Consider the following 14068-nt stretch of genomic DNA (forward strand, 5'->3'; position numbering starts at 1 on the left):
TCACGCATCCCTCGTCTATTACATAACTGAATTAAATTACAAAAGCATTAGATTCAGTTTCACATATATATATATATATATATATATATATATATATATATATATAAATTTTGTTATTCCACATGTATAATTCCTTTCATACGGTCCAAACACGATGTCATATTAATCAAAAGGATGGCATGTGGATCATGTGCCGGTTGGTGAATATTTGACGTTTTGGCATCAGCTAATTTAATGTATATGGTATGGACGAATATTGATGAATATCAATCTCCCATGCATTTTAATTTTGCTATATCAATAACATTAATGTATTCTAATTTCTAATGGGTAGTCATAAAATCCATAGATTCCATTATATCGTTACAAGATTTTGTAGCTAATTTAAAAAGGTAATTTTCAAGGTTAAAGAATTTACATAAAAAAAAACCTAAATAATTCAAACTATTTTGTTTTTCTGCATTAATGTGATTTTCTAGTCTTGGATTTTATCTTAGGTATATTTCATTTATATGAAAATTATATATTAAAGTATGAATGGGTGTATATCTATATGGATACATAATTGAAAACTTGCAAGTAATTTAGGGCCACCACAAGGTCTAAGATTTGATGTCACTTTGTTGCTTTTAAGCTAATTAGCCCACCATTACCACCACTAATATTAGCTAATATTTCCTTTGGTGGCCACTAAAAGCAAATGCAACCTAAATAATTCAATTCCATAATTATATATATTCAAAATTTTTACTAGATAATACTATACATATACATATGATAAAAAAAAATCTAAAGAATTATTTTTAGGATTTAATTTATCTAATACCAAAACTCTATTGTAGTTATTTTTAGGATTTTGATAAATAAAAATTTTGAAAATTTGAAAATTTCCAAAAGCTAAAAGAGAGTGGAAAATGAAAAGGAAAAAAAAAATATTGAAAGGTTGAATTGTTTGACTTCCAAAGTGGCTTTTGCCCTCATTGTCAAAGTATTGGCCCAAAATTGTGGGATTTATAGTCTTACCCATTGGTTATTTACCCATTTCACTATCCATTCAAGGGATATGGATGATGAAATACTTCCCATTATTTTCAAACTTGAAAAAAAAATACAATAAAAATTAGCAATATTTAAAATTATTGGCATATATATAATAGAAATTTTATAATTTAATTAGGTATTAATTTCTATTACATACAAGAATTATCTTTGACATTGAAACCGTCTCAAATTCACAACTGTTTTCACTATGTAACTAGAAATTAAAATTAGTAAATAGGAAGCATTTTGAGCGTATAACTTTTATATAAAAAAGGGACAAATCCAAAAACAACCTTTCAAATATTCTATCTATATAAAAAATTCATTCTATTTAAAATTCATTCTATTTAAAATTCATTACGGAAAACCATCAATTATTAATTTTGAAAAAAAGACCATCTAATATATAAATTGTTTTAAAACACTCTTTTTTTTGATGTGAATAGAATAGTTAAAGTTTTTTTTTTGGGTTTATCCCAAAAAAAAAACTTCTACTAGATTACAAAAAGAGGAAAGATGCGATATATATAAAAAATTAAAATTATATTGGTGATATAAAATATGGCCATAAATTCATTGGTGATATAAAATTATATTCTCTACTAAGATTATAATATTAAACCATAGTAAATCTTAGCACATGGAGAATAAAAAAAGAATAATTAAATTAATATTTAAAAAGAATAGAATAAATGACCACAACACAATGACAGTGGTGTCACTTTCTTTGAGATTGTCCACATTTGTCGTCCCAAACCCATAAATTATGGTCTCCTTTCAAACTATATACATTTCTCCATAAACCTACTTTTTTAATTATTAAAAAATAATAAATAATAAATAATAAAACCCAATAATATTTATTGGAAAAAAAAGAACACTAAAAATGATTTAGAAAATCAGAATCTGTTAAAAAAACATGTCATTTTAAAATAAACTATGCAGAAAAACTTTATCATAGTCATTTTTTAAATTGGATATTTTGAATTCCATTTTGGTTTCAAATATCTTTACATTCCATGTTCTTAAGGTCCTTTAAAGATATATACAGAAAAAATTTGGATTTCATATTATGAAAAATTCGATTTCAAAAATTATAAAACCTGCGTTAGGATTTAATTTTTGTCACAAAATATTTTTTGTTTTAATATATTCTTACAATGAATACGTAAGAGAATCTCTTGCCACTTGTTGATTATTATTGGCACAACTTTTTTCAGGATAAACTCCCACAAAACTTTGATATTTTAATTAATTAATTAACAGTCATCAATTATAATATTTTATCCCTCATTATTATTATTATTATTATTATTATTATTATTTGACAAAATAATAATAATAATTATTATTATTATATATAAGCCGTGATGTAATCATTACATCAACTTTACATACACCCCATCCAAATGCCCTCTATATAAACATACACACAGACATGAAAAAAAAAAAACACAAAAAAACATCTTTACAAAAAACAATGGCGTTAGCGGTTCGAACCCCAACCGCTATCGCGCTTCTCCTTACAATCACGTTTGCGTTCTCAGCCTCGCCGACGTCCGCAACACTTCGACAAGACTTCGTGATGTGTTTGGTCGAAAACGCAGATATCGCGTTCCCGATTTCGTCAGCGTTGTTCGCGCGCGATGTAAACGCGACGCTGTACAAACAGGTGCTGGAGTCGACGGCGCAGAACCTCCGTTACTTGACAGCGTCAAGTCCAAAACCGGAGTTCATATTCGAGCCGCTGTACGAAACGCACGTTCAGGCCGCGGTTTTGTGCGGCAAGAAGTTGCGTTTGAATTTGCGCGTTCGCAGCGGCGGTCACGATTACGAGGGAGTGTCGTATGTATCGGAGATGAAAACGCCGTTTGTGATCGTGGATTTGTGCAAGCTCCGACAGGTCGATGTTGACGTGGACAGTAACAGCGCGTGGGTTCACGCCGGGGCTACTGTGGGCGAGCTCTATTATCGGTATGCCTCTCTACATGATTAATTTAATTATTTTTGGTATAAAATGATGGAGAAAAATAAATAAATAACACATGAAAAAAGGTTATAAACATAGGTGGGTTTAGCTATTTCAACTTATATATATGGTTTCATTAATTTTTATATTTTTGTTCAATTTATATTTGATTTTTTATTATTTTTATATCATTTTTAAAATGATATTCAACTAATTTTAAATTAAATTAATTCCGAATACAATTACACTATTTAGTTCTCAAGTGGATTTCCATGATAAAAGTTTAATGATAAGCCAAGACAGAGCATCAAGTAACATTTTTTTTAAAACATTTTTTATATTTCCCATATTAATTGAAATAAAAATATTAGGTCCTTATCGAAAAGCCGGTTAATCCTCGGTATTTTGCCGGTTTCGGTTTCATAAAAAATGGTATATCGATGACCAGACAGTACCCATTAGGTCCAAAAAAATGGTAAATCGATAACCGTACCGTTAAAAAACCAAGCGGAACTAAACCGAACCGGTATGGATTTAGCTCCGGTTATATAAGCCGGTTAAGTAAATAAACCCGTTTTTTTTCATAGGATCCAAGAGAAAAGCAGAATCCATGGTTTTCCGGCGGGACTGTGCACGAGCCTCGGAGTTGGCGGCCACATCACCGGCGGAGCGTACGGATCGATGATGCGAAAGTACGGACTCGGAGCCGACAACGTCCTCGACGCCAGAATCGTCGCCGCCGACGGAAAAATCCTGAATCGCGCCGCCATGGGAGAGGATCTCTTCTGGGCATTACGCGGCGGAGGCGGCGGAAGCTTCGGCGTGATCCTCGCATGGAAGATCAAGCTTGTTCCGGTGCCGGAGACGGTGACCGTGTTCACCGTCACGAAGACGCTCGAACAAGACGGAACTAGGGTTTTGTACAGATGGCAACAGGCCGCCGACAAGCTTGACGACGATCTGTTCATTCGTGTGATTATTCAGACAGCGAAGAAGAGTCCCAAGGGAAGCGAGAGGACGGTGTCGACTTCGTACCAGGGTCAGTTCCTCGGCGAGGCGAATCGGCTGTTGCAGGTATCTTTTTGAAATGGTGGGGTCGATTTGTAATTTGTGAAGAATTGAGGGCTCGTATTGGAATTATCCTTGCTGCCTAGTTTATCTTTCTGGTATTCACGAATTAAGCCCTAAACCTTTGAAAGTAACAGTTGCAACCCCAACGCTGTTGTTCTTACTATCAGGTGATGCAGAGGGGTTTCCCCGAATTAGGGCTGACGAGGAAAGACTGTATCGAAACCAGTTGGATCAAATCGGTAATGTACATTGCCGGTTTCCCGAGCGGCACCCCGGCCGAGGCCCTCCTGGCCGGGAAATCGCTGTTCAAGAATTACTTCAAGGCCAAGTCAGACTTTGTGAGAGAGCCGATACCGGTCCACGGCTTGGAAGGGCTATGGAAAAAGTTCATGGAAGAGGATTCGCCGTTGACGATATGGAACCCTTACGGGGGGATGATGGCGAGGATCCCCGAGGACGAGACGCCGTTCCCGCACAGGAAGGGCACTCTGTTCATGATCCAGTGGCTGACGTCGTGGCGGGAGGGAGGGGAGGGGGTGAAAGAGAAGCACATGGCGTGGATGAGGGATATGTATGGGTACATGGGTGCGTATGTATCGAAGAACCCTAGATGCGCGTACGTGAATTACAGAGATTTGGAGTTGGGGACGAACAACGGAGGAGGAAGAGAGTGGGGGAGAAAATACTTCAAGGGGAATTTCGAGAGGTTGGTGAAGGTGAAGGCGGAGGTCGATCCGTACAACTTCTTCAGACATGAACAGAGTATTCCGACATCCATCTCTGGTTGAATTTAAGTACGAATTTCATTGTTGTTGCTGTTGTCGGAATCTAAATCTAACGGACGGAATAACATTTTTTTTTCTGGCTTGTCTTTTTAGGCTCTTCATTTTGTGTGATTTCGTTTGGGAAAAAAAAAACCAATGCGGTAAAAGGGGAGAGAGAAGGAAATGACAAAGATGCATCTTAATTTCATTGAATAATATATATATATATATATATATATATATATAATTACAAAAATATTATTTATATTTATAGAATTACAAAATCGTTTATAGCTTTTACATTTTTTTTTCATTTTTTAAGTTACAAAATATCCTTATCTTAAAATTTACTATATCTTTCCTTTTATTAACTCAAAGTTCTCTAATCTTTCGGTGCATCTATATCTTTCAAAGTTTAGAAATATAATTAAAATTGCATAATTTCTCCCCACTATTCGAATATGAGATATGGAACAAAGAGACATTATATCACAAATACCCTTCATTTGTTATTTTAATTTCAAGACATATCTTTTTTCAACTATGACTCTGTGATCCATGTGCTCTGAAACATAATTTTGATCACATTGACCATAACATTAAATTTTTAATATTTTTATCAAATGATTAGTGAGATATATAAGGTATGAATATAATGAATGAATATAATGAATGGGTCTGATCGTCATAAATTTAACGTTATGACCAATGTGATCAAAATTATATTTCGGATCACATAGATCACAGAATCATAGTTGAAAAATGATATGTCTTGAAGTCAAAATAGCAAATGGAGGGTATATTTGATAATGTCCCGAACAAAGATACTTCTACCCTTCTCAACTATGGAGACTCTCTCGGTCAACATTTGACCAATACGGTTCGGGTAGTCCTCTTTAATTTATAATTATCGAATTCAAATATATTTGCCGGATTCATAGGATTCCAAATGGGTACATAAATTATTTGGATATACAATATATCTTTGGTTTGTGAAAAAAGAAAAGCAAGGGGATTCACATATACACCTTGAGAGTTGAGACGGATCTCACTGTCCTAATAATAAATAATTTTTTTCTAAACAATAGCGTAACAATCTAATTTTATATTAAATACTGAATATTATATATATATATATATATTTTTGGGTTTTCACTGAATATTATATTTTACCTCAACACTGCTTTGTTTTTTTTGTTCGAGGCCTTGGACCCCGGAAGTGTACCAAAGACAATGTCCCAAAACGAGGATGTTATTCCGAACCCCTTGTCCTGGATCCTAAAGTGGTGATTCAAATGGTATTTCTGCAGCATTTTCCAATCATATGTTTCTTTCACATTATCCACAAAAAAAAAAACATTTATTTTTATTTAAAAAAATTTGTTTTGTTTTTAATTACCTTGAGATTCTTGGTTACGTGTGTGTTTGGTTGGGCATGGTGCAAGTAGTAATGAGTGACGTCATACATGACGTATCCGAGCAAGCCGCCTCCGAACAATCCCGGAGTCGTTGAAGGTGTTGCGAAGAGCTTCACTGTGTTCCAGAACTGAGACAAATCGAATTCGGTTAACAACCAAACCGATTTGACCCGGATAACACATAATCGTATCCAAATCGATATGAAAACCGAGTGGTTATAATTTTTTCCTAAAATCAACCCGAACCCAATAAAAAATTTAAAAACGAAATTTTCTTTTAAAAATGAATATTTTTATACACAAAAATCAAAACCGAAATAACTAAATCAAAATATAACCGATCTGAGACCGAAAAACGAAAAAAAAAATTACCGAAAGATCGCAAATTTCTTTGGAAAATGAATAATTTTTATCAATAAAAACCAAATACGAATTGAAATCGAACCGAAACTAAACCGAATTCAATATAAAACCAAACGGTTACAGTTTCTTTGAAACCGAAGGATATAACCAAAATCAAACCCTAACGGAAACCAGAACGGGGAAAGGCATGTGTAAGATAAATAATCAAATGTGCGGAAGGATATGATATATACCGGAATGCATAAAATGGCTGTGGCGGCGGGAGGGAAAACAAGGCGAAGACGGTCCATTGGGTGTTTGTGATGGCATCCATGAATCAGATAATGTGCCGTGTTCCCCCTGAAAAACGGCGGAAACTTTAGTATCCGGACAGGAAAGTTGTCCGTAAGAGATGGCCAGGGAGAGAGAGACAAACCAGTAACTCTTTGTCTTCACGTGGAAAAGGAATCGATGGAGAGTGTATTCCATGAATGTCCATATAAATATGCCGAATGCCGCCATTGCAGCGATCTCTGCAACTGTATGTCCCATCTTCATGGATGTGAACATGGACCAGAACACAACTGGTAGCCATATTACAGGGACCGCCCACCAAACTGTCCGAGTCAAGAACTGTTCCATTGCAAGAATCGGATGAGAATTTCGATCAAATGGTTCGCCTTTTCGGTTAAAACTTCAAATGTAATACCTCGCAAAAGTCGTTATGGAAAAACCGAGGGCCTTCTTTTGTCACGATAGGTTGATGGACCCATTCCTCGTACACATCTCCAAGATGGCCAACCTGAAGAATCATCATCATAATTAAGGAACACCAACCAACAAAACAAAAACACAAGGGATTTGTCTGAGAGGTATCATCATGGTCGGCAGACAATAATGGGAGGAGATTGTGTAATAATACCTGAAAGACAAGGGGTTTGTTCAGATCAACAGTGAAGCCATGGCCACCCATTTGCAAGACCTTCACCGAGCTGTCCAAAAAAGAAAAAAACGAGACAGAGATGCTGCAATGAAGAAGAATCCATGGTTGGACAGACAAACAAGCATCATATGCAGACAAACAAAACAAAGAACTAATCTGATCCCAGTTCCCCCTTCCAAATCCATTCATGGTATCAGAAACCTGTATCTTATGCTTTCACTACTTCAATCTCCGTTTGATACGACAGTTAAGATGTCGGTTTCTTGTCCAAGTGTTCCTCCTTGAACTGAACATGTCCCACCACCAAAAACCAACAACAAATTCTCGGATTCCAGCGCAGAAGCAAGCAATAGTTACAACCCAGACGAGACGCACAACAAAAAGACACAACTCAACTTCATGTCGTGTTTTTTCAATCCGAAAAGAAGACAAGGGTCTCTTGATTTCAAGGACCCACCAAACGCATAACATCAATGACATGGAAACGAATCAGTCACGGATTATGATTAACACAATGGTAAACCATGCTAGCGCTATCGAAAAATCGCCACAAATTGAAATATTGATGAACCCTAATTAACTGTAATCGCAATGCAGAATTCATGAGCATGCGATCTCAGATTCTTGTAATGCCTTAACCTAAACACCAAAGAGACATTCGCGACGTCGAAATCAACGGCTCGATTATTCCACCGCGCGCGCATTCTCAAATGCGTCCGAGAAAATTTTCAGATTCGAACACCGAAACCGCATCAGAAATCACAATGTTCCAACGAAACAGAAGCGAGCAAGAAGACGACAACACATTGCAAAAAAAAAAAAAAAAAAACAAACACAAACCTGACCGAAAACTGAGGGATCAGCGAGGCACCGACGAGGCGTCGCCGGAAACACCGCCGAGATACTTCCGTTCTTGTTCTTCTTCGAATTCTCGCTGGTTTTGCGCCTTAGTAGCCTCGTGTTGGGTTTATTGAAAGGAGAGAGAGAGAGAGAGGGGAGGGAGGAGAGAGATGAATCAGGACCGTTGATTTCAGGACAAGACCAAAGATCTCGGAGAATCAGAACCGCGGTTCAAAACTAACGGCTGCCAGCTTGTCCGATTTTTATGAAGAATAAAATTAAGCTATTTATATTAGAAAAAAAGTTAAATTTAAATTTGGCGGCCAAATACTCTATTCATGTAATATCTATTTTTCTATTTTTTTTATAATGGAATCTCTTGTACTAATTTTAAAGTTGAGATAAGTTTTTTTCTTATAAACATCATGATTCTCCGTGCATTCAGTCTGACTACATCTACGTCCGGGACCACTTTTTGTATATGAACCATTTTAGTTCAAAAATTACATCCTTTCCGTAAGTGGAATCAAACTCAGGATTTTGAGGATGATTTTTTAGTTCTTAACCATTGAGTCACCAACTGTTGGGTAAACTGAGATAAATTATTTGATTTAGAATATAAATTTCACACCGAATCTGAGATTCGAATTCGTGACAGACCTCAATTTTTTATAAATTTAAATGTTGTAAGAACTATTTTGACAAAAACCATTTTGAATAATTATCCATATAATATGGCTTACGCAGATTTAAAATTTTTAAGACAAAAACTATCTTGACAAATGTTATTTTCATACATAATTCATGTGGTATAAATCCAAAAAAGTTAATATTTCATAAAACATTATTCCATATATATATTTTTTGTCTAACATTATATATAGAAGTTTCTATTACCGGATTATGAATCTATCATGTAAGGTTAGTTCATGTAATCATTTCCCTATATACACACGATTGCGAGAAAGCTGTCATTAATAATTGGTAATTAATTTTGATACTTCTTTCTATCATTTGTTATGCAAATAAATAACAAGAAAACCCGTAGTTATAAGTTATTTCACATTTTTTTTAAAAAGAAAAAAAATCATATTGAAAAAAAATCATATACACCTTTATTTAATATTTTTATTGATGATAAAAACAATATTATCATTAATAATTTCTTGAAATTTAGAAGGGATAAAATTAGAAATTATTGTAAAAAAAGTATTGAAAATATAGAATGATACATGTGAAATAATTTAAAACGACAAATATTTTGAAACGAGCGAGTTTATAATACAGTTCAAAATCAATTAAAAATGGTTGTTGAGATGATGATGATGATGATGATGATGATGATGATGATGATGATGATGATGATGATGATGATGATGATGATGATGATGATGATGATGATGATGATGATGATGATGATGATGATGATGATGATGATGATGATGATGATGATGATGATGAATGATTGTGTTGTTCGAGGGAATCCGTGTTTCAATCATGATTTGGGATAAATCACCTAACTAATGGCCAGTGTCAAAGTGAACACCCTTACTTAGAACCACTAATCACAATACTTTCATAATTATTTAATTATTTAAAAAGGATATAACACTTTTATACCTCTTTAATATTGATCGCATTTAAAAAAAAAAGCCATTTTCTTAATAATTAAACACGTGTACATTTATAAATACTGGTTTAAAACCACCTATATTTAGAAGATTATTTAATTTAAATATATAAAATGCAATCAAATCGTAATAAATAATGCATAACTAAAAATGATAACATACACACGCACATGATATATATATATATATATATATATATACATAGTAACCTTATCCTTTGGAGAACAGTCGTGACAGCTAATTCCAAGACAGAAGAACAAAAATAAAAAGATATTATAAAATTAAATAAAAATATAATTTTCCAAATATACCCCTCGAGATGTGGGAGTTTATTTTTGTATTATATATAAATAGGGTCCGACATTCAATCTTATCCTTCCATTTTTCTCTTACATACAAACACGAACCCTTGTCTCCCTCTCTACCTCGTCGCCTCGAAAAGCCCAGCGGATTTTCTCGCGCTCTCTCTCGACTCGAGCCGATCAGGTTTCCCCATTTTCCCGAGAAGATGAGAGAAATCCTTCACATCCAAGGCGGTCAATGCGGGAACCAGATTGGCGCCAAGTTCTGGGAGGTGATCTGCGACGAGCACGGTATTGACCCTACCGGTAGGTACTGTGGCGATTCCGATCTCCAGCTCGAGAGAATCAACGTTTATTACAACGAGGCTAGCGGCGGAAGGTATGTCCCACGCTCCGTTCTCATGGATCTGGAGCCTGGGACCATGGATTCCGTCAGATCTGGTCCCTTCGGACAGATCTTCCGACCGGACAACTTCGTCTTCGGTCAGTCCGGCGCCGGCAACAACTGGGCTAAGGGACATTACACGGAGGGAGCAGAGTTGATCGATTCGGTGCTCGATGTTGTCAGGAAGGAAGCCGAGAATTGCGACTGCTTGCAGGGTAAGACGACTGTTTCCCCAATTATCTGCTTCTTTTTGTCGGATTTAGGGTTTTGAGTTTTGTCATGTCATCTATTATTACTTCATGTTGCATACTTCTCTTTGATGTCGCGTTTGATTGTCACGTTCCTTGTGTGGGTTCGAATCTATAATCCTGGAATTGTCTCTCAGTGTTTCTGTATCTGAAAGTGATTGTTTATATTTTCAGACACCAGAACTTGGGTCATGTTCTATGATTCCTGTTTCTAATGTCTCATAGTAGTTGTCTGATCAATCCTTACAGGATTATGCGATGAATGCCTTCAAGTTATCTGTCTATTGTTCCTAGTGGATCTAAGAGATATTCTGCACTTAATCATGTTGATGCATTTGATCTGAGAGTTTCTCCCCTGGTTTATGGAACTTCATGTCTCTGTGCCCGAGATTCAGATATTGTTCATTTTGTTCGAACAGGATTTCAAGTCTGCCACTCCTTGGGAGGAGGGACTGGCTCTGGAATGGGAACACTTCTCATCTCCAAGATCAGAGAGGAGTACCCAGATCGGATGATGCTCACTTTCTCGGTTTTTCCATCTCCCAAGGTCTCTGATACGGTCGTCGAGCCCTACAATGCCACTCTATCTGTTCACCAGCTGGTCGAAAATGCCGACGAATGCATGGTTTTGGACAACGAAGCTCTCTACGACATCTGTTTCCGCACGCTGAAACTAGCCACTCCTACCTGTAAGTGACTTGTCTCTCCTTATTACATTGATAGTTGAAGCCAGGGTGTTTATCTTTCCTTTCAATTTATGACATCGTTGTCTTGTCTTATCGTCCTTTAAAGTAATCTAGTTAGTCTTTCAGTTCAGTTAAACTATGATTTGCTGGGTTTGGTCTTATGTCCTTGTCACCTTATCTTCTTCAATGTCCTCATTCCTTACATTAAGACAAAGGTGGTTAATGTTTCATAATACCAATAGCTCACATCACACACTCAGTGTATTTTGTCACACATCTTCTAGTGTTTTGAGTAACCGAAAAAGCTTTACTTCTTCATCGGTGTCTTGTCTTTTTATCTGATGATATGTGGATGTAATGGTTTGGTCCGTTACAGTCGGAGATCTGAACCATCTCATCTCCGTCACGATGAGCGGAGTCACATGCTGTCTCCGTTTCCCGGGACAACTCAACTCCGACCTCCGGAAGCTAGCGGTCAACCTAATCCCGTTCCCACGTCTCCACTTCTTCATGGTGGGGTTCGCCCCTCTCACATCCCGTGGCTCACAGCAGTACCGAGCCTTGACCGTCCCCGAACTGACCCAACAAATGTGGGACGCCAAGAACATGATGTGCGCAGCCGACCCGCGGCACGGGCGGTACCTCACGGCCTCGGCAGTGTTCCGGGGGAAGATGAGCACGAAAGAGGTGGACGAGCAGATGATCAACGTGCAGAACAAGAACTCGTCCTACTTTGTGGAGTGGATCCCGAACAACGTGAAATCCAGCGTGTGCGATATCCCGCCGACGGGGCTGAGAATGGCGTCGACATTCGTCGGGAACTCGACGTCGATACAGGAGATGTTCAGGCGGGTGAGCGAGCAGTTCACAGCCATGTTCAGGAGGAAGGCGTTCCTGCATTGGTACACGGGCGAGGGGATGGACGAGATGGAGTTTACGGAGGCCGAGAGTAATATGAACGATCTGGTGGCGGAGTATCAGCAGTACCAGGACGCTACGGCCGACGACGAGGACGAGTACGAGGAGGAGGAAGACGATGAGGTTCCCGCCTGAGATCTTTACATCTTTTCCTTTAAATTTTTTGTGATATTTGCTGTATTGTAATTTGTATCTACTCAGAAGGGAAAAAAAAAAACTGATATTGTTTTGGGGTTTGGGGATTTGTTTTTTTTTTTTTTTTTTGAGTGATTTGTATTTGGTGTGAAAAGTTGCAAAAGATGGATTTGTTGGGTGTTTTCTGTAACTGAAGATGAATTTTTTTTTGGGGCAGTATTCTCATTATTCGGTATTTGAGTTTAGAGAATATATTTAGTAAGATTGGTCAAAAATCCGAAAAATATAGGATATATATATATATATCGTATTTCGTACTAGTTCTTTTGTATAGTTTTACATCGAAGTCGATGTTTTTTTAATATTTTGCAGGAGAATTATAGTTTTGGATGAAAATGGAACAATTTCTGAGGAAAAGATATGATTCGGAACCAATCCGGAAACATTTCGAACACCAAAATGTCAAAGAGGAAAAGCATGCAAGATTCCGACGTTACGAGCTCCATAACTTTCACAATAAAGGTCCAAAATCATGCGTACTATATACCATTCGAAAGCCTTTTTTCATAGCTACACATTGACACAAAGATTACTCCAATCCGAAATCAGAGCCGAAAGTTATGACGAAAATACTATGAGTCTATGTTTTGACCACGAACTGTGTAAGAGCGAACCGTTGCGAGCCACGTAACGTTCTCAGTACAAGTCCAAATTACGTGTGTACATCATTGGAAATACCGTTTCGATAGCTAACGTGTGTTCATCAAGACCACTTCAATCCGACATCGGAGCCGAATGTTATGAGGAGAACATTGTGACTATATGCTTTGGTTGAAGGCAAGAAGTTTTGCTTCTTGACAACGAGATCTCCTTCAACGAGGCGGCGATAGAGGAACGAGAGCAAAGAACACAAGAAGTTCAGCAGCAAATCGGGGAGGTTAAACGAAATCTTTAAAGATCTTGCCGTGCTGGTTCATGACCAAAGGCATCTCCTCTGAAACCCGAGAGAGAAAACCTAGAAACCCTGTTCCGATACTCGAAAAATACATTCATATCTAACTACATCTACTGATTTTTATGGCAGATGATGTCGGCACCCACATCGATAATGCACGTTCAACAACAGATCAGGGGAAGACCCATCTCGTTAAAGCCTCCAAGACACAGAACATGCTTGCTCATGGTGATATCCACTGTATGCAGACATGCTTGCTCATGGTGATATTCGGCATCATTCTCCTCATTGTAATCATCGTAGTCGCAGCCTGACACCGAACCCTCTGTTCCAAAACAAAGCTCCGAGAGTTCAACGGCGCGAATCTCAGTTCCAAAGAAAGACAACGAGTTTATATAATCTTTTGGAGCGTGAAACGAC

General features: G+C 37.1%; 3 protein-coding genes across 4 annotated transcripts; 2 read left to right on the forward strand and 1 right to left on the reverse strand.

The window, feature by feature from the left end:
* Positions 1-2507: 2507 nt before the first annotated feature.
* On the forward strand, positions 2508-5053 carry LOC104798588 (berberine bridge enzyme-like 4). Its single transcript, XM_010520746.1, has 3 exons — positions 2508-3015; positions 3598-4084; positions 4249-5053. The coding sequence occupies exons 1-3, from the start codon at positions 2522-2524 to the stop codon at positions 4867-4869; spliced, it is 1602 nt and encodes a 533-aa protein (XP_010519048.1). The 5' UTR covers positions 2508-2521; the 3' UTR covers positions 4870-5053.
* Positions 5054-5758: 705 nt separating this feature from the next.
* On the reverse strand, positions 5759-8511 carry LOC104798589 (dihydroceramide fatty acyl 2-hydroxylase FAH1-like). Of its 2 annotated transcripts, none has more exons than XM_010520748.2 (7): positions 8389-8511; positions 7528-7630; positions 7315-7407; positions 7042-7238; positions 6860-6965; positions 6245-6391; positions 5759-6149 (listed from the first exon to the last, which is right to left on the reverse strand). In XM_010520748.2, the coding sequence occupies exons 2-7, from the start codon at positions 7576-7578 to the stop codon at positions 6015-6017; spliced, it is 729 nt and encodes a 242-aa protein (XP_010519050.1). In that variant the 5' UTR covers positions 7579-7630; positions 8389-8511; the 3' UTR covers positions 5759-6014. The 2 variants fall into 2 exon arrangements, with proteins under 2 accessions (XP_010519050.1, XP_010519049.1); XM_010520747.2 differs by having other exon boundaries at positions 7528-7597; positions 8389-8505.
* A 1892-nt stretch (positions 8512-10403) lies between these two features.
* Positions 10404-12921, forward strand: LOC104798590 (tubulin beta chain-like). The gene is made up of 3 exons (XM_010520749.2): positions 10404-10921; positions 11374-11643; positions 12017-12921. Exons 1-3 carry the CDS (start codon positions 10528-10530, stop codon positions 12691-12693), a joined length of 1341 nt encoding a protein of 446 aa, XP_010519051.1. The 5' UTR covers positions 10404-10527; the 3' UTR covers positions 12694-12921.
* Positions 12922-14068: the final 1147 nt, after the last annotated feature.

The sequence above is a fragment of the Tarenaya hassleriana genome, unplaced genomic scaffold (genome assembly GCF_000463585.1).
Source record: "Tarenaya hassleriana unplaced genomic scaffold, ASM46358v1 Cleome54, whole genome shotgun sequence".
NCBI lineage: Eukaryota > Viridiplantae > Streptophyta > Magnoliopsida > Brassicales > Cleomaceae > Tarenaya > Tarenaya hassleriana.